This window comes from Erigeron canadensis, chromosome 2, assembly GCF_010389155.1.
Source record: "Erigeron canadensis isolate Cc75 chromosome 2, C_canadensis_v1, whole genome shotgun sequence".
NCBI lineage: Eukaryota > Viridiplantae > Streptophyta > Magnoliopsida > Asterales > Asteraceae > Erigeron > Erigeron canadensis.
In genome coordinates, this window is record NC_057762.1 from 22,724,442 (window position 1) to 22,749,166 (window position 24,725).

Sequence of the window (24,725 nt, forward strand, 5' to 3'; positions counted from 1 at the left end):
TCTTAACTGTGGTTGATTATTCTAGGGCTGTATGGGTTTATCTTTTAAAAGATAAAGATGAAGTTCTTGAAAATGTGTTGGTGTTTTATAATTTGTTAAAAAATCAGTTTGGTAAAACCATTAGAACTTTGAGAAGTGATAATGGTTCTGAATTCATAAATCATGCTTTTACTAAATTTGTTGAGACTAATGGTATCATTCATCAAACCTCTTGATGTTTCAATGGGCTATTCCCCTTAATTTGTGGACTGAATGTGTACTAACTGCTACTTATTTGATCAACAGATTACCTTCCTCTGTGCGATGATTTTTGGAAAGTCCCCTTTTGAGATGATTTTTGGTCATTCTCCTTCTCTTTCTCACCTAAGATCATTTGGATGCCTCTGTTTTTCAAAAAATCTTAATCTAAGTGACAAATTTTTAAGCAGATAATCTAAATGTATACTACTAGGTTATTCAAGTTCAAAGAAATGGTATAAACTTATGTCTTTAGAAAAAAATAACATTTTTTTTTCAAGAGATGTAAAGTTCTTTGAAGAAGTTTTTCCTTTAAAAGAAAAATTGGATTTAAATACTATTGTTTCTGAAAATAAAACTGATCATTTAACTTTCTTTGATCTTGATGAACCTAGTGAGCCCAATGATGATGAAAAGGAGAACAAAAGTTCTGATGGTGATGGCAGTGTTCAAACTCATCCTGGCAGTGTACATGAGGACATTACTGATGAGTTAAACACAGCAACACATGATGAACATAATAGCAATTCTGAGGGTGATAACAATATACATGAGACTGATCTTAATAATGAAGCTAATGATCATTTTGTTCAAAATGAGGACATTAATGTTCCTATTTTTCAAGAAAATTTTAATACAAATGATCAAGGGTTGAGAAGGTCTACTAGAGAACCTCATTTGTCTAGATATTATAATGATTATGTGATGCATAGCAATGTGAAGTATGGTCTTGAACATTATGTGTGTTATGCTAATCTTAATTCTGAATGCTTAAGCTTTGTGACTGAGTTAAATAAAAGTATTGAACCTCAAAAAAAATTTCAAGCTTCTAAAAATACTTATTGGATTGATGCTATGAATAAAGAAATCAAAGCTTTGTATAAGAATAATACTTGGGATATTGTTGAATTACCTAAAGGTAGAGTACCTGTTGGATGTAAATGGATATACAAAATTAAATATAAGTCAAATGGTGAAATTGAAAGGTATAAAGCTAGATTAGTGGCTAAAGGTTATAGTCAAAAGGAAGGTGTAGATTTTGATGAGACTTTCTCTCCTGTGGTAAAGATTGTGACTATAAAATGTCTTATTACTTTGGCTATTCAAAGAGGTTGGTCTTTTGTATCAACTTGATATAAATAATGCATTTTTATATGGAGATTTAGATGAAACTGTTTATATGAAACTGCCTGAAGGTTTTTTTAACTCTAATGACAATAGAGTATGCAAGTTGAATAAATCCTTGTATGGTTTAAAACAGGCTCCTGGGCAATGGAATGCTAAATTAACTTCTGCCTTGTGTGAAAATGGCTTTGTGCAAAGTGTTAGTGATTATTCTTTGTTTACTAAGTCTAATTCTGACTTGTTCTTAGCAGTTTTGGTTTATGTTGATGATATTATCATCACTGGTAATAATTGTCAAGAAATTGAAAACTTTAAAAGATATGTTCAAACTAAATTTCAAATAAAAGATCTTGGAAAGTTAAAATATTTTTTGGATATTGAAGTTATTGAAACTGAAAAGGGGATTTGTTTGAATCAAAGAAAGTAATGTCTTGATTTACTCTCTGATTATGGGTTACTTGCTAGTAAGCCTATGAATACTCCTCTTGATCCTAATGCTAGTATCACTACTTTAGAGACTGCTAATGATCCTGTTATTTCTAATGTTTCTGAATATCAAAAGCTTATAGGTAAGTTGATTTATCTTACACATACCAGACCTGATATCTCATACACTGTACATTGTTTAAGTCAATTCATGCACAAGCCTTTGGCTTCTCATTTAAAACTTGCCTTAACGATATTGAGATATCTTAAAGGAAGTCCAGGTAAAGGAGTTTTTATTCCCATAAATGGTAAGATTGGTTTAGAAGCCTTTGTTGATGCAGACTGGGCTAAATGTATGGTTAATAGAAGGTCAGTTACAAGTTTTTGCTTTTTTTTTGTGGTGCTCCTATTTCCTGGAAAAGTAAAAAACAGAACACAGTTTCTAAGTCTTCAACTGAATCTGAATATAGAGCAATGGCTGCTGTTACATGTGAAGTTATTTGGGTGCTAAAAATATTGAAGGATTTACATATTGATAATGTACTTCCTGTTAGTGTGTTCTGTGACAATAAATCTGCCATCAAAATTGCTGCAAATCCTGTTTTTCATGAGAGAACCAAACATTTAGAAATTGATCTTCATTTTGTAAGAGAGAAGCAAATGGCTGGTGTCATTCAAACCAAGAAAATTGATTCTGAAAATCAAGTTGCTGATATTTTTACTAAAGGGCTTGATAAGTTTACTCACAATCTTTTTTGTTCTGAATTGGGTATGGTTGATTTGTGTGAGAATAAGATTAAGGGGGATGTTAAATTGATAATTTTACTCTCATAATTATTGGTATATTTTGATTTAGTATATGATTAGTTTGTTTCAGGTATATTTGAACTAAAGATGTAGAAAAGATTATTGCTAGAGGGCTAAAGATGGACATTTGCTTAAAGGGTTACTGGAGGGACTAATCTTGCTCATATCTAAAGATGGAGGGCTTATTGTGGATGCTGCTACTCTTGTTGTGTATATATAATCGCATTCCACCCGTTTAGGGTTTTTGTACAATATATTCACAACCCTATATCTATTTTTCATATCATCCTCTCAATCTTTTGATCTGTAATATTTTCGTATCAAATTCATTATTGTAATAGAACAGTCAACAAATAGCTGATTGAACTATACTTGATTAGTAGGTAGTTTAAATCCAGATTCTGTTTAGGAATCCATCTGTGTTTCATGGCTATAAAGTTTTGAGTTTACCTCATGTTCTCATATTAATTCGAGATGCTTTATGATTAATGTCTATGCCCCGCAGGGTGATTTAGCCAAAAGACAACTTTGGTGCTTTTATCGAGCTTTTTGTCGATCTAACTGTGATGGCAATGCTATTATGTTTGGTGATTTCAATTCGGTTAGAAGTGCTTCTGAAAGGATATATAGGTTCATCTTTTAATCAAGCAAATGCTGCTATATTGTTTAACTCTTTTATTCAGGATAATGCTTTGATTGATATTGCTTTAATTAGGGGGTTACAAATTCACTCGTGTTAGTGGTGAGAGTGCTGCAAAATTGGATAGGTTTCTTTTGTCGCCTCCTCAAATGTGGTCAACGGTTGGTGATCGATCTTGTTGCAAAGGTGTTAGATCGTACTGTTTCCGATCATCACCCTATTCTCTTGTACCTAGAAAACTTTTGATCGATTATGGTCCTATACCATTCAAAGTTTTTAACTCATGGCTGCGTATTGATGGTTTCGATGACTTAGTAAAAAATTCATGGAGTAAGTTAATTTGCATTGTCCTATTACTCGATTTAGGTTGCGACTTAAACAACTTAAAATTGACATTAAATCTTGGATTTTGGCTCGGAAAAATGGAAATACGGTGAAGGTACTTAAAGATCAACTTGTTGATCTTGATATTCTTTTTGACAATGGGAGGGCTGATTCTAATTATTGTAGCAAAAGAAAAGATCTGGTCCATAAGATCATAGAAGCCGAAATGTGTGAATCCCTTGATATCAAGCAAAAATCAAAAATAAAATGGGTTGTTGATGCTGATGAGAATTCTCATTTTTTTCACTCCTATGTAAACAAATCAAGAAAAAATTTGGTTGTTCAAGGTTTAAAAGTTGATGGACAGTGGCTTGAAAATCCTAGTGATGTCAAACATGCATTTTTGGAACATTACTCTCAAAAATTTAAGAGGCGACCGTGCCTTAATTTGGTCTCCAAGAGTGCTAGATTCAAGTCTCTTTCTCAAGATCAAGTGGGGTCCTTGGAACGTGAGGTTAGTGAGACCGATGATTAAAGAGGCCGTTTGGGAGTGTGGTAATGATAAGTCCCCGGGACCGGGGCGTAGACCTCTTAGAGGAGGGGCAGAGGAATGTGAATGGTTGGAATTATTGTCGGGGATGTCAAATATTGCATTTGCTGAAAAAAACGATAAATGGGTTTGGACATTACATGATAATATCGGCTTTTCAGTCAAGGAAACTAGAATACTTATTGATGATAAAACGCTACCTGATGCTTCGGAAATCACTAGGTGGTGTTTGCTTGTTCCTAAGAAGGTGAATATACTTGTTTGGCGGGTGATGCTTGATCGCATCCCATCCCGTCTTAACCGGCCTCTCCAACAAGCTAGGGTAATGATATACCATCGATATTGTGTCCTCTATGCTCGTCTGAACCGAAAACTTCGCAACATCTATCTTTTCTCGGCTTGTAGATTTGTTAATAAAGTTTGGAGGTTAATTGCTATTTGGCTTGATATCCCAGCTCTCCCACACTCTAGCTTACAGGTGACTTTCCAATTTATGATGGCTTATTTGACCCATAGCCCGATAACCTTTTCAATCAACTCAACCGTCTTAATTTATGATGACTTTCCAATTATTTAGGCATAAATTTTATGCCAAACATTAAATATGACTAGTCTTCCTCATAAAAATATATTATTATTCATGTAACCCAAAATCATGAACTACAAAAACAACATAGATACTAAGAACAAGATGAGACTCAGTCCTTCATTTGCTTAATTATTTTTATTTCTTAAACATCAATGGTAATTCTGACTAAATTTAACCTCGCGTCAAATACATAAGATGTTTATAACATATTAAAAATAATTTGTACTGTTATTAATTTTTTAAAGAAATATATTAATTATGTAATTGTTATACATGGTAATAATCAAAAATTGCTTTTAATGTACATTAATTCAATGAATGACCATTTTTATACAAAACGTATGCATATTTTTTTTATATATTAAACAGGTTAGAATTAATAAAAACATGATATTTATTGACCATGAGCACTATTTACCAAACAAACGGGTTTTCAAAATAAGTGTCCCATATATATATATATATATGTGTGTGTGTGTGTGCGCGTATGTATAGAGTAAAAAGATAAAATGAGAACCAAGAAAAAGTCGAGAACCGTGAGAACCAACTTTGAATTAAAAGTCATAGGGACAATATGGTAATTAGACAAATGTGTTGGTAATTTATAATAGAAAAAATTAAAGGTACAGTAACAAATAAAAGGTCGCTCACTGTATCTCTCCCCTGAATCTCGCTCTCCCCATTGAATCGCTCTTCCAATCTCCACCAGTTACAAGATCCCCCCCCCCTTTATATCAATGATTTCGTCAATTTACCGTCACAATTTAACAGAGGTTATATTTTCGATGTTCTTCAAACAAAGGTCGGAATGGATTATAATAATGATATCATAGTTCGTATGGAAAAAGAGGATAACTTGGATTCAATGTATGAATTGTCGGTGTTCAAAGCCATGAGATGATTGAAGGTTTTTATTAATCTTAATTATTATTTATATTTGTTCTTAAGTAGTATTCATTCTGATTTAGTATATAATATATATCATAATTGTTATTGTTGGTTTGTTTTTTTTCTCCTGAATTAATATATATATTCATGTACGTGACATTTTTTTTTGTCTTCCAGTTGTTTTTGCACGCTTTAAAATGATATAGCATATCCATATGTCTTTAAAAGGATTGTTATAATTATATACAATCAAATATGGAAATTTAGCAACTATGTTATTGCGTGGTTGTTTTTCTATGATTTCCTTAAGTCATCTAGTATATTCATGTTTTTTTATCAAAAAGTATTGTATTTGGGTCTGTTTTTTGTTTTCCTGAAGCCATCTAGTGTATTCATGTACTGGACACATGTTTTTTTCTCGTTTTACTGAACATATGTGTCTTACTGTACATATGTGTCGATTTGCCAGTTAGTAGTAAATATGAAAATTTAGTAATTATGTTATTGTGTGGTTGTTTTTTATGTTTTCCTTAGATCATCTAGTATATTCATGTTTCTTTAACAAAAGTATATATCTTATTCATTCAAAGTTAGTATTTTTTTTGAAATTACATAGGTGCACACACATGTTTGATGTTTGTTTATACTGTTATATGAAGTGTGAAACATTTCTTTTGTTTTCATGAGTAATTTTTCCAATTTTTACTTTACTAAGTACATGTGGTTAATTTATGAATTTTTTGTATTGGTCTAAGGTTTGTACAACTTGCTTAGTAACACTAATTTATGAAAGCGTCTACACAAGCTTGTGTGGAATGTTTTCCTTGAGCCCAAGGAGTTTGAGAATAGATGAATGGCATTGATCCAAGAGTTTAATTTAAAAGATAATAGCTGGTTATCAAACATGTTTCAGTTAGTAAACTCATGGATTCCGACATATTTTAACCATTTGCCTATATGTTGTCTAATGAAAACAACATCAAGGTATGAGAGTTCTAATACGTTCTTTAAAAATTTTTCTCTCAAAAGTAACACACTTGTTCAATTCATGTTGTGTTTTGAGACTGCTATGGAGAAGCAAAGGTACGCACAAGGTGCTCTTGATGATCACACATCCACAACAACTACAAGGATGATATCCCCACTAGCAATTGAGAGGTTTGCTGCTAACGTCTACATTCGAAGTATATTCTTTAAAATTCAGAAGGAGATATTCAAAGGTGTGTGGGTTGACTTACACCATCTTGTTCAGTCAGACACCATGTCAATCACTCTCTTACAGCATCTAAAGCGCATCTGAAGTATAAATAAGGTGAAGTATATTCCAAACGAACAATTACATCCTTTTTAGTGAACTAGTGTGTAGGCGCATTGTTACTAAGAATCTCAGCCTAAATGTGATATTTTTGGTCTGTGGTTATTAGGGTATTCGAAACCAGGGGCGTGCCTACATGGGGGGCAAGAGGGGCAAATGCCCCCCTCCAAAATTTTGATTTTGTCATGTATTTTTTAAATTTTCATGAATTTTTAAAATTTTCATATAGGTTTTTAACATTTTGCCCCCTTTTAGATTTTTTTTTTATTATGGATTTTTAATTTTGCCTCCTCTCAAATTTTTTCCTTGTACCGCCTCTGTTCGAAACGAGGACGATGGATCCATAACCTGTAGTTGTAACCTTTTTGGACGCCATGGGTACTTGTGTCGCCATATATTTTGTGTCTTGAGGAATAAAAACATTGACGTTATACCAGACCAGTACATAATGCGTCATTGGAGGCGTAATGTACTTCCACGTCATCTGTGAGATAAACAACATAGATATGTTAACAAGCATGCTGAGGTAGGCGAGATTAGTAGCCAAGCAATATTAGGGATCGTATTGTGTTTAAGTAGGCTACGACATGATCCCGTGATGTTTGCCTCATTTGTGGACAAGGTCAACAAACTATCATACGGAAGTGTGGAATCAAGAAAAGAGATGAAGATGAAGCCCGGGCTGCAGCAAAGAGGGTAAAACAAGGTTAAGGCAAACATGTAAATTCGTCTAGTGACTTTTTCATTCACACCTGCTATGGTTTTTTATTTTTTATTTTTAGTTCATGATATTTGTTCAGTTCTTAGTTATAATATTGTTAAACTAAAATAACCTCTGAGGTGCTTCCATTTTATTCACTTATATCTAAGAATCTTGATATCACAATAACTTTTGTTTCATAATACTTTGAGATTAACTCTAGTATTTTATTACAATGTAGAAGATAGTGTTTGGGTAACCTTATTGGCTTACCGGTGTTATAAGTTGAGAACAAAGGTGAAAACCTTGAAAAACAAGTTTAATTGGCTTCAGAGAACTTCAACTTAATCTGATTGGATTTTTTATAAAAATAATAATAATAGAATACTTAATAAGTTTAGCTAAATACAAAGAACTAAAAACTAGGCTACACAAATAAGTTTAGATATGTGCCCCTTTTATGGATTTCGTAACCCCTTTGAACCTAACAAGGACATGTAAAACGACGTGTACACAAATTTGCAAATCCATCCACACATGTTCAAACCCAGTAAACATATGTTTGTAAAGTCAAACACATGTGCTCAGTAAACATGTACATAAGAAAAAACATGTGTCCAGAAGAAGCATGTACCTAAGAAAAAACATGTGTCATAACCGGAAACTGTTTGCAAAAAAAAAACTTTTGTTACGGAAACATGAGTTCAATCAGCAAGGTATAAAACATGTGTACTAACTGTGAAGGAAACATGAATACACTTTTGTTAAGGAAGCATGAACGTACTAAATGTGTTGAGGAAAACAAAAAAAAAACAGCCACACAAACACATAGTTGCTAGCTGTGAGAAATATATAGTAACATAATGTGTTCAATGCGAAGCGACACATATGTACATTAAAACACATATGTTCATGAAGACAAGAAAAAACATGTGTCCAGTACATGAATATACTAGATAAATTCAGGAAGAAAAAAAAAACAACCCTACAAAAAAAAAGCTTTCCACCTTTGTGTTTCATCCTCAATTTGTTTCTTTTGTTCCCATCCACTATCCCACTTTCCTCTCTTTTAATACCCCTGCCTGTGTCTTTGTTGTTTGCTCGGATTCCTTTCCCTTTACTCTCTATGCCTATTTTTTATTCACTTGTCTTTATTCCCCCAATGGTAGTTCTTGTACATCTGTTTACAATGCCACAATAAATTTAAACCAAATTACCATTTACGATAAACCAAATGTGGATCATAAGTAGTTACAGTAAACCACAATTTCATCCACCGATTAACATACTAACAGCACACATGATTACCTTTTAACGAAGAATACATAAAAAAAATCACAACTTATATGTAAACAACCCTAAAACATACGTTCCCAAACAGGGATCACTTTAAGAGGGGTCTTATTTTGTGCTCTAGGCATAACACATTTGTTCCACTTTTAAACCAGGTTTAGCTTATTGACGCCAAAGTCGTCCCACACATGTTTATTATTCCACACATAACACAAATAAACTGACTTTGCAAGCAACAGTTACTCACACATGTTAACCCAATATATCCTTGAATCGATTTTATCTTTTTTAGTGCCACAACCATTCAATACACAAGTATAAATACTGTTATATTCTGAACGAAAACAGCAACAGAAAATGTTACGCCAGCAGTTGAAAGCCACTTTGAGATTGGTAACGATGTTTCCGTGGCCATATTATAAAATGATTAGGTAATACTTAGATATCCAAAACCCCTCATGGACATACCAATGATGATCTTTAAACTCATATTCATCTATAAACCAACTTCAAGAATCAAAACCTAGCGGTGCAACATTTCGAAACAAGAAAACGATTCACGCCCCTTGACTCATGAGACTACTATTAAATAATTAGAAGTATTTGACGTCAAGCTATAAAAGAATAGACTTATTCCAAATCTAAAAACTCTTACTGCTGACAAAAATGCCAAGCACTTGCTTGCAGATAAACCAAAAATACCGAAACCTAGCCAAATTTAATCTCGAAGAGGAACATTTGCCCAGTTCTATTAGATTGTTAAAAAAATAAAAAGAAAACACTCTATCCGAACACATATTTTATACTATCAACAGAAACATGTGCCCAGTTTTATTAGATTACAAACATAACGACATCCGATCTATGAACACATGTTATCAATGTACATTCACATTTGAATGACAGATACTTTTAATTTTTAATTGAATATATCTATCCATGTCTACTACGGGTATTGAAACTTAAAAAAGCTAAATACACATGTTACTACTATACAAAAACACATATCAATATATTATTTTATGAATTCCTCAGGAAAAGGTTACCATAAATATTATGATAAAAACATTATGACAACATACAAACACTTGTGTCACTCAACATAACCAAAAATCCAGTTAAAACAAATGACAAAAGCGTTAGTAGATTAGGTTTTATTTAAAACAAGTTAAATCAAATGACAAAATCCAGTTAAATCCAGGTTACCTTCATCGGAGTCACCGGTTAAATCCAGATCTGTTTCCTCGTTATTGGTGTATGTGCTAAACGATTTCACTATCATTATCCTTTCACTCCTTCGGACTATCACGGAAAACGAAAAATACAAGAACCCAATAAGATCTTACTCATAATATAACACATACACCACCTATAACATACAAAACACAAACTCACGGGAATAAAGGTTAGAAATTACCTTTCGATGATTTAGGGTTATTCATTCTAAAAAGGTATGAAAAACCTACTATTCATACTATCAAATGATCACTGAATAGTAGTCGCGTACACATGCACCGCGGATTTTTTGCTTTGGTCGTTGATTTTGTGATGATTTTCAATTTGTATAGAATCTTCATAAATTAGGTTTTAGAAAGAGAGAAATTTCTGGCGATTTTTATTAGACGGGAGTGAAACAAAATGCACCTTTTTGTTTTTGGTTTTGTTTTTATTTAAATCAGTGTGTCTTTATTAATTCCAAAAACACCCTTCCGTGTGTTCTTTTATATATCTAGTTACATTTATTTACAAAAATGCCATGGAGTATTATTATCTTTTGATAACTTGATCTAATGGAATAAATTGGTTCTCGCGGTTCTCGACCTTTTCTTGGTTCTTACTTTAACTGGCCTCTCTCTCGATATATATATATATAAATATATATATAAAAGGGAAGAGAAAAATCTGACATGACACACGAGTTAGCTTTTGGATCGGCAAAACAAATATATTCATAACCTTAACTAACAATTTAAAAGAAATAAAATAACTAATAATTAGTTTTACATGTAACCGTATGAGAAAAGTAAGGGATACTTATTTTGTTGTTTGCATATTATCATTAATTTAAATTATCAATGATTAGATTACGATATTACCCTTACATATATTAATGAGATACGTGTTATAGGGTAGAGATCCTGAAAGAAGGTGTCTTAAGGAGAGAAGGGAGAGAAAGTCCTATAGGTCAATTAGAATGCGACATGTGTCAAAATGTAAAAAAAATGCGCGGTGGCATTTTGGTAAATAAATCAAACTTTTTTGAAGCTTGGTCAGCCTGGGTTTTGGGTCAGCTTGGTAGGTCAGCTTCAGCTTGGTTTGGTCAGCTTGGGTTCTGGGTTAGCTTGGTTGGTCAGCTTGGTCTGGGTCAGCTTGGGTTCTGATCAGCTTTGTTGGTCAGCATGATCAATTTGGTCAACTTGGGGTCAGGTTGGGTCAGGTTCGGTTAGATTGGGGTTGGGTCAGCTTGGGGTCAGGTTGTGTCAGCTTGAGGTTAGGTTGGGTCAACTTGGTTAGCTTGGGTTGGGTCAGCTTGACACAATCTACACAAATGTAGATTATGGGTTTTGGGTCAAGTTGGGTCAGCTTGGGGTCTGGTTCAGGTTGGGTTGGGTCAGCTTGACACAATCTACACAAATGTAGATTATGGGTTTTGGTCAGCTTGGGGTCTGGTTCAGGTTGGGTCAGCTTGGTTAGCTTGGGTTGGGTCAGCTTGACACAATCTACACAAATGTAGATTATGGGTTTTGGGTCAGCTTGGAGTCGGGTTGGGTCAGCTTAGGGTCGGGTTGGGTCAGTTTGGGGTCTGGGTCAGGTTGGGTCAGCTTGGTTAGCTTGGGTTGGGTCAGCATGACACAAAACTACACATAATCTACACAAATGTAGATCCTAAGTTGACCCAGATTTCAGGCTGACCAAGCTGACCCTTAACCCAGGTTGATCAAGCTGACCCAACCAAGCTGACAGACCAAGCTGATCATAACCAAGCTGACAGACCAAGCTGATCATAACCAGGCTGACAAAGGTTTGATTTATTTACAAAAATGCCCCCGCGTTTTTTTTAAATCCACATGTCACGTTCTGATTGGTTCATAAGACCTTCTCTCCCTTCTCCCCTTAAGACACCTTCTTATTTGATTTCTCTCCTATATATATATATATACATATATATAGGGGAAAGATAATTTAAGACCAACTAAAAAAAGTCCAAAAAAGTACCATTGATTTTCGTAACTTACACACCACCATCATCATCTACTACGATATACAAGATTTTTTTGTAAAAACACTAAGACTTTCTGGTGGGCCCTGATGTGCTAAATCGAGTCTTAAATTTATAAAACAAGAACCACCTACAAACTAACTACTAAGCACTCACGGGCAGTGGACCCGATCGTTTGTAATATAGTAATGAGGTAAATCTGAGATTAGTCGCAGGGATTGGTTTGAAATAATTGTTTAGTGAAATGGTTTGAAAACCGGGTGTTGCTTTAAATCTCCTTTTTGACAAATAAAGTAAATTTGTTTGAAACAAGAACATAAAATAAAAAGAAACTTCAGACAATATAATTAAAAGTCATCCACCTTGACTTCTTTCAACTTCAAATGTGATTGCATTTAATTGAGACCAAATTCTCTAGAGTTTAAAGATAATCGTGACAAGATCAATATGCTCACGTGGTACCACCAACCGTGAACAAATTACCAAATCACCTAACTGCTAGTTGAATTACCCAAGCCGGTACCACCAAAGCAAATACAACTTTTTCCAACAATTAGTTATTTTGACTACCGAATTATCAATTGTACCTATGTGACAACAACGTGGTACCACTAACCGCTATTAATCACGTTGACAAAATTAATTTTTTCTTAAATTGACATTCACTATCATACCATGAACTAGTGATAATTACTCATAGACAAGTAACCGTTTTAAAATCACATACACATTCAGCTGGTACCACCAACGAAGAATTATATGCAACCAATATCAAAATTAATTAATAAAAAGAATTAAAATCATCAAGATCACGGAACAACGATAATTAAATAAACTCTTTTGAATTAAAACAATCACATTATCCGTCTCGTTTCATCAAGGTGGATGATAAATTGTTTAGCCACTCATGCTCAAATAAAATTAATAATCAATAAAAGAGAAGAACATATTGTACCAATCGTTTGAGAAAATAGAAAATTGCAAGACAGTAATTAATACAATCTAGATGGGTGCCCGTGCTTCTTTGATGAGTCCGCCTAAGTGAAAACTTGCTTGGAAAAGGAAGAAACCAAAAAAGACTGTGGACAATCAGACGGAACATAATATTTTTCTTTTAATAAATAAGAAAAAGACTTCATATTTTAATTTTTCAATCTAATTTTTAACTCATATTTTAATCAATCTAATTATGTCACATCAGTTTTATTTTATTTTTCAACTCACATCTTTATTTTTATGGATTGAGATCCTCTAAAATTAGAACTCAACTTCATAGGTAAAGTTGGTATCTAGACCATTGAATTAAAATCAAAGGTCAAGATTAAAAAACCATATTTGAATCTTGACCTTTGATTTTAATCCAAAGGTCAAGATATTCTCAACTTCACCTATGAAGTTGAAAACAATTTTAGAAAATCTCTATCCTATCACAATCCCTCGTTATATATCAACCACATTTACAATTTTTTAGTCTTAAATTAAGGCATGAAATTTTAACATACTATGGCTTCCAAACCCATTAAACATCAACTCATATCCAACATATATTGATCGTGACGATATTCTCGCATAAATTAGGTGTAACTCTTGCTCCATCTTACGTCCAATGACAACACCCATTTCTCAACAAAAACGAAATAAAGTAAGTTTAGCAGAAAGAATGACTTCATGTGAAAAAAGTTTGACCTAAAGAGTCAAAATAGCACAAAAGATGGAGAGTAAAACGTCAAAATCAGTGATGTCTGACTTTTAGCCACATATTGAAATCTACACCGTCCAATGGGATCTCATCGTACACTTCTTATCTGTAACCACATCCTCTAACTTTCTCTTTCGGTGGTCTCCATCACATGCAATCTTAAGCAACCCTTTTATGGTAATTTCCTTTTTTGTGTACCATGTATATATTCTTTTCAGGTTTATTTTTTTTAAGGTTCGATTGAAAAAAAAAACAAAATGATTAAGTTATTACAAATGTTTATGATAAGGATGAGGATTCCTTTAAATCTACCCTTAACTAAATCAATAATCAAAATTCAAAATCTTGACATTTGATTTTCATTAAAAAAAAATCAGAATACCTTTAATTGACTCAAAACAAATTGAGGAGATTTTCAAACAAAATTAATTTGAACATTTTTTTTTTCATCAAACAATTTTATACTAACCAATCTAAACAGAGACATCTAAATCATTTCAATCAAAGCAATCAAACTCCCACTTGGTGATTTACATATTTATTCTTTTATATATTATATTACAATGTTTTTCGAAACCATTGGTGTAAAATATTTTAAATAATGAATATAAATATAAAATGAACATGAATATGAAATATCTCTAATTTCACCAATTGTTAGAAAATAGTTACGAAAGAGGTGTGATTATATAGTAAAATTTAGCATATTACGTTGTCGATTATCTACTAAACATAAAATTTTGTTATAATAAGAATTTTATTCCATTTGGACATTTGGTTATAAACAAACACTACATGCAAATAGAAAAAAGGGTAGGAAATAAAGAGATACAGTGAATAGATAAGAGATTAGGTTTTTATGATCGATCACTGACTTCTAAAAGTTTGCCTCATGATGGTTTCCATGAAAAAGATATATGCTAATTTCCTTCATTAAATAAAAGCATTTGGACTTTATTTCAAATTATTCGTAACACTTTGCTTTTTTTCTCTCTTTTTTTCATTTGTTTAAAATCGTACATTAGAGTTTTTTTTCCTTTTTTATTATTTTTTTAATTAGATATATTATAAATCTTCAGACTCAACACAAAAATGTAACTAAATTTTCATAATGACATCTAACATAAGGAAAGTGTTGATTAGACAAATTCTTAGAAATAGACTCACGTTAAGGCCTTTACTTTATGATCTATCTAATAAAGAAAAAGAAAACCATACAACCAAACTTCAATTGAATATGATTGGTGCTTAATTCTTATGTATTGCCAAAGATGTAACAATACTTTTGTTCTTTATGATGATATCTATTCATCAAAATGAAAAGGCAATTCATAATTCATAATAAAATAATAAAAACTAATAAGGAGTCAACATACAAAGTGATATAAGTTCAAACCTAATACGAGTACTATTTTTAATTGGCTCCTAAAAACGTGTTTTTCCTTCTACTTAGGTGCTTTATATCAACCACACATTACAAATAATTAAATTGAATTTTCAATAAACATAGACTGAAATAGTGAAATCAAGTGAATATGACTATCGAACACTCAAAACATCATTTTCTTTTTCTTTAATAAGTTAGCCCGCAACACATGAGTTTTGTTTTTGTTAGTATAAGGAAGGGGGCAAATGTGTTTTATCTTCGTTGTAATGTTAATTTTTATACTTGAACTATGTGACAAATTAGCCGAAATCATTTGATGTATATTTTACTTCTTTGAAAGAGCCTTTTTACCGATAATATTCAGCCATTAAAACAAACATAGCTTAACTTTTGTCAATTAGTAACCGTTATTTAAACATACAAAATGTATTAGGGTGCACAATGTGCAAACACATCCTAAAAATAAAATAGGATCAAAGTTTGGTAAATAGTTTGAACCATGCAACTAAAAGTGCAGTAGACATCCTCGGGAAACCTTTCCAGTGCTAGATTCTTGTTTTTTTTTTATTGAATACATATGTGATTTGGTATCTTTCATTAATTGATGATTGCAATTACTTTTCATTTCCTTGTCGTCTTTAAGTATTAACTCAATGGATGAAAGACTATCTTCTATTCAAAAATTTTTGTGTTCAAGTCTTGGGAGGACATAGGAAGTTCCTTTACGAGGTTTTGGCTTGGGTATACCCAGGTTCAATTCTGAGAGGGCAAAGTTTACCCTTATTAATTGTCGTGACTTCAGACTGATTAGTAGTGGGTTTTTTCCCATCGGGTATTCGAAATAGACATTTCTACTTCGAGATAGCTCTCTAGCGCAAACTCGGTTAAGACAACTAGACCTCCCGTTGTCGAATCACGACACGAATTCTAGTATATAAGCGTGTAATCACAATTATTTTTTTCTTACATTTATCTTTTTCATTGTATAAAAACCTTTGATTTCATTAAGGAATTTGTTAACAAGTAGAATAGCAATATGGATACTAATAAATTTAATTTTCCTACATAGTAAGGATTTGTTTTATGATTCGCATATAAATGGAAAGTGTTAAGTTGAAACTAGAGCAATAAATAAATAAGTTTTTTTTTTACTGTTTAAGGAAATGAAGTTCATTAATTCATGTTAACTTGTGTCCCAAAGGAAATGGAGTTCATTAATCCATTTTTTTATTTGCTAACAAATGTCTTTAGCGCATTAGTTAAGAAACATTTAATGAATTCGTTAATTTTTTATTTATCAAAAATTATTTTTGATGTGTATTAATTTAACTTAAAGGTTCTATTTTTAAATGAATAAGTAATACATATTTTCATATTTTTCAATAAATGCTTATTAAATAGTGTACTAGGAACACTAGTTAACAACTTCTTAATAGTTATTTCTTTTTTAACTTTATGAGAAACGGTTATTAATGTGTCATAGCTTTGTGTTTAAGATATGAGAACAAAATTCTATGTAATGTATTTGTCTTAATTTAAATGTCTTAGTTTTATAACTTGAGTTAAACCATTAAAGCTCTACTCATACAATAATTATTTTGATGTTATATAAAATTTGATGAATACTATATAAATGAAAATATATTTAAAATCTTTTTTTTTAAAACATATTTTACATCATGTATTAGGACATTTCTAAAGAGACGGAAAAAATACTAATTAAAATATGTGCATGACGAGTTCTTTTGACCCGTATTTCGTTACAAGGTTGTATTTTCGTATATTTTACAAATTGAAATAAAAAGAATGACGCTAGTGGCGAAGCCACCTTAGGTGTACGATGGGCCGTGGCCCGTTTTTAATATGCCACATATGTATATGAAACTTGATATATGATTTTGTATGACTTTTGGCTTACTATTGTTGATTCAGTTCATTCCAAACAATTTTCTACCTCCGTTACTATCAAGGAATAAAGTTAAAATAAAAATGTAGCATAACCTTTAATCTCACCTCACTTATTCATATTCCAAACATTATCTATTTTCACTTACAACTATTTATTTAATCTAAATTTTTATAAATCATCCATAAATTTAAGTCTTTAGATAAAACATATTGCAAAACAAAGCGAGTTATTATCACAAAACAAAGATTCATTGCTAATCACCATCCGATCACAAACAAGATTACATTACAGGTATAAAAAAGGTTTATAAGGAAACCGTGTTAAACAAGTAGTAAACATAAGTTTGAGAATCAAAAGTTCAAAACAAATCCAACAAACCGAATAGTTTGAAAATATAAAATAAAATTTAGTACTACAATAATGGAAAAGATCCGTTTCCTGGCTTGTTATTCGGGTCGGAATATTAGATGACCGAAGATTTCACGTCTCTCAAAAATTCTTTTCTTTCTTTCTTTCTTTTCTTTTATCATTTTCACACACACCCACACACACAAAACACATACAGACAAAAAGCCCTAAATTTCCTGATCTACAAAATCCCCCAAAATTTACCCCCTAAAATCTTTCCATTTTCACAAAATCTACCCCCAAATTTTCCATAAATTATAATAATAATAAGTAAAAACAATATATGAAACTATTATGTTGATTACCCGACATCATCATCGGAAGCATCGATTATGTGGAAGATTTGAACACCATCAATTGATACGACGTCGTTTTGTGTAAAATGGTGGTTGTTGTTTATTTACTATCTGTATCTATAGGTTTTGTTATATATATAATCATTAGAAATAAATTGCGAAAAGCAGCAGAAAGGGCTGATGAGATCAAAAGGCTTTTAGTTTTTGCTTCTGAAGAAGCTGCCAGGGCTGAAATTGAAGCTACTACTAATCCGGGTTACTTTTATAGCTCCGTTGATTCGGTTTCGGGTTCGGGTTGGGTACCTGCTGCCCCGGTTTCCAGTTGGGTTCCTGTGGACCCGGTTTCCGGTTGGGTTCAACCGCCTCAAGCTCCGGTGAAGGCTGGAGGTTATGAATGTGTAGTTTGTTTTTCGCCTACTAGTACTCGGTGTGCCAAGTGTAAAGCGGTTCGATATTGGTGAGTCTATATATATGTATAAATATAATTTTAATTATGATAATTAGTGTAAAGTAAATTATTGATCTGGATTTTGTTTTTGTGTTATTTCGTTTATGCCGATGTTTGTTGATCTATATATATATATATATGTATGTATGTATATGAAGAAATGAAATGCATAACTTAGTTAGATTTAGAAACCGATAGTAGTAGGTTAAGGTTTATAGTCGGGAAGAAAAGAGTGAGTTTTTTTTGTTAGATTTAAGGACCGACTCGACAAACGAGTTGAAATTTGTACGGGCGTGTTGAATATTTAATAATGGTTTTTTTTTTTTATTATTAGCGGTTTTATGGGATTTCTTGGTGGTCTCCGGCGGTGGTGTGTGAAAGAGGGTGAGGTGTTTCAGTGGGGAAGAGAGAGTGATGTTGCAAAATCCTGTTAGAGTTCCTTGATTTGAAAACCGGGAGGCATTAATTGCATATAGAAATGTAGAGATAGATGAAGCATTTATGTTGACATAAAATTTAGGAGATGGGATATTGGGCATCGGATTCTTTTTTTTTTCTTTGAGCACAACCCCACAACCAGACACTAATCTCTTTTTATCACTTACTATATAAACAAATTTTTTTTTTTCATTTCACTTCTGGAGCTGCATGTGTGGGTAGTCGGGTACAAGGGTAATTTGATAGAAGTATGACATCGGCCGTTGTTAAGACATGATAATAACTTTGTTTATGTAAATGAGTGAAGTACGTGAGTACAAGATTTTTTTCTTCTGTGCTTGTGTATGGTACGGATAATCCAAACCTAGTTTAATTCTTACTTTAGATTATACTTTTTTGCAACATGTATGCTAATATGCTATTCCCATATATGCGTATTATAAAAAAAGAAGTGTTGCAATGGCAATAAGATACCATTTCTGTCCATTTTTATTAATTCAGAATTTATTTGAAGTATAATAGTTATTTGTATATTGGGAGTTCTGAAAAATTATATAAAGGGGAAAATACTATTCCGTTATTGGCATGTTTCTTTTAAACAGACATAGCAGTCACCAAATGATAGCTGTTCTTACTTTGTATGTAAGAGTCACCTCCGTTTAGTGATCACTAGACACCCAAGGATACTTTGTTTATAAATTATCATGTCTTCTCGTGCTTGTTTCCCAATCTTATCCCCCAGTTTTAAGTTTTCTTTTATTTTTCTTTATAAAGCAAAATACTGGCATGTTTTCTTATGGAGTAACATTTTTAAGGGAAGCTCAGAAGTAGGGTTCTATATACGTGATAGTAGGAGTATCCAGTGTTTAAATAAAAGATCTTAGAAACATACAATAGGTTTGTGATATGAATTCACTTATATTGTAGTGCATCCTCTTCTCTTCACCAACTGTATGATGTGTGAATCGTGATACTGATTCTATTCAATTTCTGAAACAAATGGTTGGTAAGAAATGAACTTAAAGTTTATGTTGACAAATAAACACTTCAAAATGATCAAATGTGGGTCTTGAGCTAGCTTATCCTGCCATGGGATTATATTCAACCATTATTATCACATGACTGTACTCTTTTTGGTTCGTGCGTTTATAATTGTTTAAGTGAACCTCACATTTTTCGATTGTGATTCACTTGTCATTTATAAGAAGAGATTCTGATAGCCATATGAATCATGATTTGATATCTATGCTAACTAGCAATCTAACTTCATTTTCACCTAAGAGAGATCATCTCTGTTAGAGATGCTTGCCATAGTTCTAATGAACTTTGTATTTCCTGCTGTTTTGCTCTTGCATGTTGTATTAATCACTTAAAATGTTATTGCAGCTCCGGCAGATGTCAAATTGTTCACTGGAGACAAGGTCACAAGGATGAATGCCGCCCTTATGTGGCTGTGAAATCTGTCAAAGATGTTAAAGTTTCCAATGATATCTCACCAGATAAAAGTGCCCGTGAAGGTTTGCATCCCGATGATGATGCTAAAGTCCACTCTTATCAACCTAAAAGTGGATCTGTCCTCCAATCACCTTGTGAATCGTCATCTGAGGAATATTCTACTTTCTCTACCCCTACTAGATCTTCTGAAACCAGCTCTGGCAGTTCCGAGGATTCGGATACGATGGATTCTCATCAGTTTGCTGATGTTAAACCGGAGCATGAGACTGTGGTCAGTCCAGCAAGGAAATCTACTGCTTCAGTAAAGATCAATCAGAAGAATTTTAACACTAGCGATGAAGATGCTCAGCCTAGGTTTTCAAGATCATCTTCTAGGGGTGATGATGGCTCTGGCAGGGCTTCGTTTTCCGAGCCTTCTACAATCCCTTCTGATTTTTGGAGTGGGGCACTCCCTTCCAAGAAGTCTACTGTTGATGAACTTGATGGATTAGATAGGCTTGGCTTCAGTGGGGATGCCAATGAGACCATGAGCGTGTCTTCCAAAGTAACTAAAATTGATCAGAAAAGCTGTATTATGAAAGGCACAAATATCACACCATCCATATTGAATAACGCTCCTCTAAATGGGCTGGGAAGTAGGAAGCCTGATCGTGAGATCTTATCATCTAATGAAATCTTGATTGATGGTCAGAAGTCCACTAGGCCACCAAAATCTACCCCAGAAATGATGAAGGAAACTAAAGTTTCTCCACCTGTTACTGGAGAACACTCTCCGATTAAAGATTCTAAACCAGTAGGTGCTATTCCTCCTGCAATTCCGCAGAGGTCAAATTATGTGGTCGAGAACAAGAGTGTTGCTTCACCTGCATTAAAGTCTACAAGAGTAATCTCATCAGCATCCAAAACTTCTGACACTCATTTAACATCATCAACCAGCAGACTTGCATCTCAATCTACGAAGCCTGTAGTGGTTCATGAAAGCTCTAGAAGTGGATTGAAGTCGATGCAGAAAGTTATTGACCAGTTTAAGCCCTCGAAGTTGACTCGTCCTTGTTCACCAAGGGCAGACACTGACACAGCACATAAATACAGTTGCAAGGTCCGACTTTGAATTTATACTATTATAAAGTCAATGAGATTTGTAAGGTTTATAATACAACCCGTTTAATTGATATCTTAACAGGGTTTGTTCTCGTATGAAATGTTTGTCAAGCTTTACAACTGGAAACAGGTTGAATTGCGTCCTTTTGGCCTCGTAAATTGTGGAAACAGGTGAGTCAGTCATTTTTGCCTTCATATTTATTACTCTCTTATACAATGATAGCAAGTTTGATATGAATTCCTAAATACTCTGCAGCTGTTACGCCAATGCTGTTCTTCAGTGTTTGATGTACACACCTCCTTTAAATGCTTACCTTCTTCAAGGATTCCACTCAAATGCATGTAAGTTTACATGATAAATATCTTTATTAAACATTTAGAAATATGTAATGTGGAGAAGTACCCCTAGTTGACTTGTTTGTTTGGTGTCACGTATCTATTTTAGGTCATAAGAGGGAATGGTGTTTCACATGTGAGTTTGAAGCTCTCGTTTTGAAGGCGAAGAATGGATATTCTCCACTTTCTCCCATTCACATACTTTCCCAGTTAGAGAGTAACGGAAGAAATCTTGGCCATGGCAAAGAAGAAGATGCACATGAATTTTTAAGGTTCACTTATATATGTGTTTTACATCTCTGCAAATAAGCATATACCCCTATATTCATATTATTTCTTTCTTTCTAAGTTGGTAACCGCCATTGTATAGGTATGCAATTGATACTTTGCAATCAGTTTGCCTAAGGGAAGCCGGAACAAGCACTTCCAACTCTCTAGAAGAAGAAACAACATTGATTGGACTTACCTTTGGGGGTTATCTAAGATCTAAGGTAAGATTGTGGTTACTAGCAGAGTTCAAATGAAGTATAAGTGTTTAAACATCGTTGCATTTTGATTTGTAGATAAAGTGCATGAAATGCGGAGGCAAATCAGAGCGAAATGAGCGAATGATGGATCTGACTGTTGAAATAGAGGGTGATATTGGGACTCTAGAAGAAGCCTTGAATAAATTTACATGTACTGAGATACTTGACGGTGAAAACAAGTATAAATGCAGCAGGTTAGTTCAGAATTTCTGATCTCATTTACATATTTTTTAATTAACTTGTCACCTTCATTTTATTGATTATATTACTATGGCGTTTCAGGTGCAAATCCTATGAAAGAGCTAAAAAGAAGTTAACATTATTGGAGGCTCCAAATGTTCTTACCATTGCATTGAAGCGGTTTCAGGTAAAACAAAGTTTAATTCACTATGATTTTGACCAGTGAGATTGAAGAAAGGTATAATTTCTTACTGTTTCACAACTGTATCAGTCTGGTAAATTTGGGAAGCTCAACAAGTCAATTCACTTTCCAGAGATTTTAGACATGGCTCCTTACGTGAGTGGGACGAGCGACAAATCCCCAGTTTACAGGCTTTATGGAGTTGTGGTTCATGTGGACATAATGAATGCAGCATTTTCTGGCCATTATGTGTGTTATGTTAAAAACCTTGAGAATCGGTGGTTCAAGATGGATGACACTAGGGTATGTTTTCCTTCTCTTTTACAGTTCTTTGTCACTTTTCTTCATTTCTGTTAAAAACATGCTTCTCAAACTTCTGTTTTTCTCATTGATAATGTAGGTAAAAGAGGTGGATGTTCAAAGTGTCTTGACAAAAAGTGCATACATGCTTCTCTATGCAAGGTATGTTGCATAAATTTGTTACTTTTTTCCTTTTCATTATAGGTCTATTTAGGATCTTGATTGTTGACTCGTAGCGACTAGAGTTGAAAAATGGCAGGTCAAGGTGCTTTGAGAAATTGTCACTCTTTGGTCAAGTCGAAATGGGTAATTATTGGTACAACATGAGCCCAAAATGTTTTATTTGAATTTTCTATAATTAATTAGTGGTCAAAAAAATGCAAAACCTATATTGTGAAAACAATAATGCAATTTATAATAAAAATGATTGACTGGGTGTTATGCATAAAATACATTTTACCTGCTTGACTGGCTACTATTACTGTTTTTTGTAGCATAAAAAGTAAATTTTTTGGAAACTTTGTTCCAAATGGGTTGAAAATGCCACCTCTAGTAGCAACAATGTATGATTGAAAGTGTCAATAGGAACTTACAAGTATCTGTGTAAATATATAACCACCAGGTGTTCTCCACGTGCTCCACGAGTAATACGTAGCTTATTATCACGCCAGCACAATGATCCAAAAAAACACAAAATGGCACCCTCGTTCACATCAAGATCTCACTCATCTCAACCATGGGACGTGAACCATGATCATCCGACGATACGTCACCGGACCCTCGAAGAAGAGTCATCCTCCTCGAGTGACGGTTCAGGGATGTTTTCAGAATCTTGTTCTTGCAGCACAGAGAGTAGTCGCAGGGATTCAAGCAGCATAGAAGACCACTTTTCGTTGGATTGGGAGAGCAGCCCTCCGTGGAGGAGCGTGCACATGAATTCGTCAGATTCCGACACATCTTCCTCCTCTTCGTTCCCCTCTCCCTTGTACTTTAGGCATTCTCAATTGTACAATGAGGATGATGAGTGTAGAAAGGCAAGCTTTAGTAATAGTTATAGTGAACCTAACGTCGATAGATTAGGTGGGCGGCCTGTCAACCCTTTGGAAACCTCAAAACCGACTTTGAGAAGATCAACGACTCGTGGAAGATCAGACTGAATCCTACAAACTGAAGAGTTGCGGAGGGACTTTTTTGGGTTGGTGGTGGGGTTAGGGGGTGGCTGTATGTATTGTAGTACTTTTACTGCTGTTGGCTCTGGTTAAAAACAGTTGAGAGCCAGCCTTCAACATTTTGTCACTCTCTTCCCTTTATATATATTATATATATATATGGTAACATGCTATGTTGTTGTCTATATACTTGTATAATGTCGCAACTGTTTTGGTTTATCATCTCCAATAGCTTGTTACCGACTGTTCATACATAAGCTACAAGTTATTATGTTTTCTTTTTCTATTCTAACGGCTGAATTTTATTAAACTATGTCTCCGGCATGGCCCCAGAGAACTAAAAGTTTACAATAATAAAAGGACTCGTTACTCGTAATGATCATGAAATACAACGCTTATTATAATTAGATAACCAAAAAGTTGATAATGGCACTATGGAATGAAAAACATGACCAGTCAACTCGGGAAATACCTCTATGGATCATCTATTCATCTGGTTCGTGTTTTCATGTTGACCACCAGTCCACCAAACAAAACATCATGTTTCCATGTTTTTTTGTTTTTTTTTTGTTTTTTTTACACTTTTGAAGAGACTGCCTAGAGTGTAGCCATCTTTAACAGGATGTTCAGCCGCAAGTCAAGGCTAAACCATTGCAAAATATGATTACTAAGCTCCAATCCAAATGAAAAACAAAAAATATAGTTTACTAAATTAACACATCTAAAATTTTGATTTTTTCCTAGTACGGATAAAACTGATACACATCAAATAAAACA

The 24,725-nt window shown here is 33.4% G+C and overlaps 1 protein-coding gene across 1 annotated transcript; it reads left to right on the top strand.

The window, feature by feature from the left end:
- Window positions 1-17,633: 17,633 nt before the first annotated feature.
- Window positions 17,634-24,121, top strand: LOC122586910 (ubiquitin carboxyl-terminal hydrolase 16-like). The gene is made up of 11 exons (XM_043758935.1): window positions 17,634-18,270; window positions 20,086-21,253; window positions 21,338-21,426; window positions 21,512-21,597; window positions 21,701-21,863; window positions 21,962-22,082; window positions 22,155-22,312; window positions 22,401-22,485; window positions 22,570-22,782; window positions 22,880-22,941; window positions 23,402-24,121. Exons 1-11 carry the CDS (start codon window positions 17,900-17,902, stop codon window positions 23,934-23,936), a joined length of 3,051 nt encoding a protein of 1,016 aa, XP_043614870.1. The 5' UTR covers window positions 17,634-17,899; the 3' UTR covers window positions 23,937-24,121.
- The last annotated feature ends 604 nt before the right edge of the window (window positions 24,122-24,725 follow it).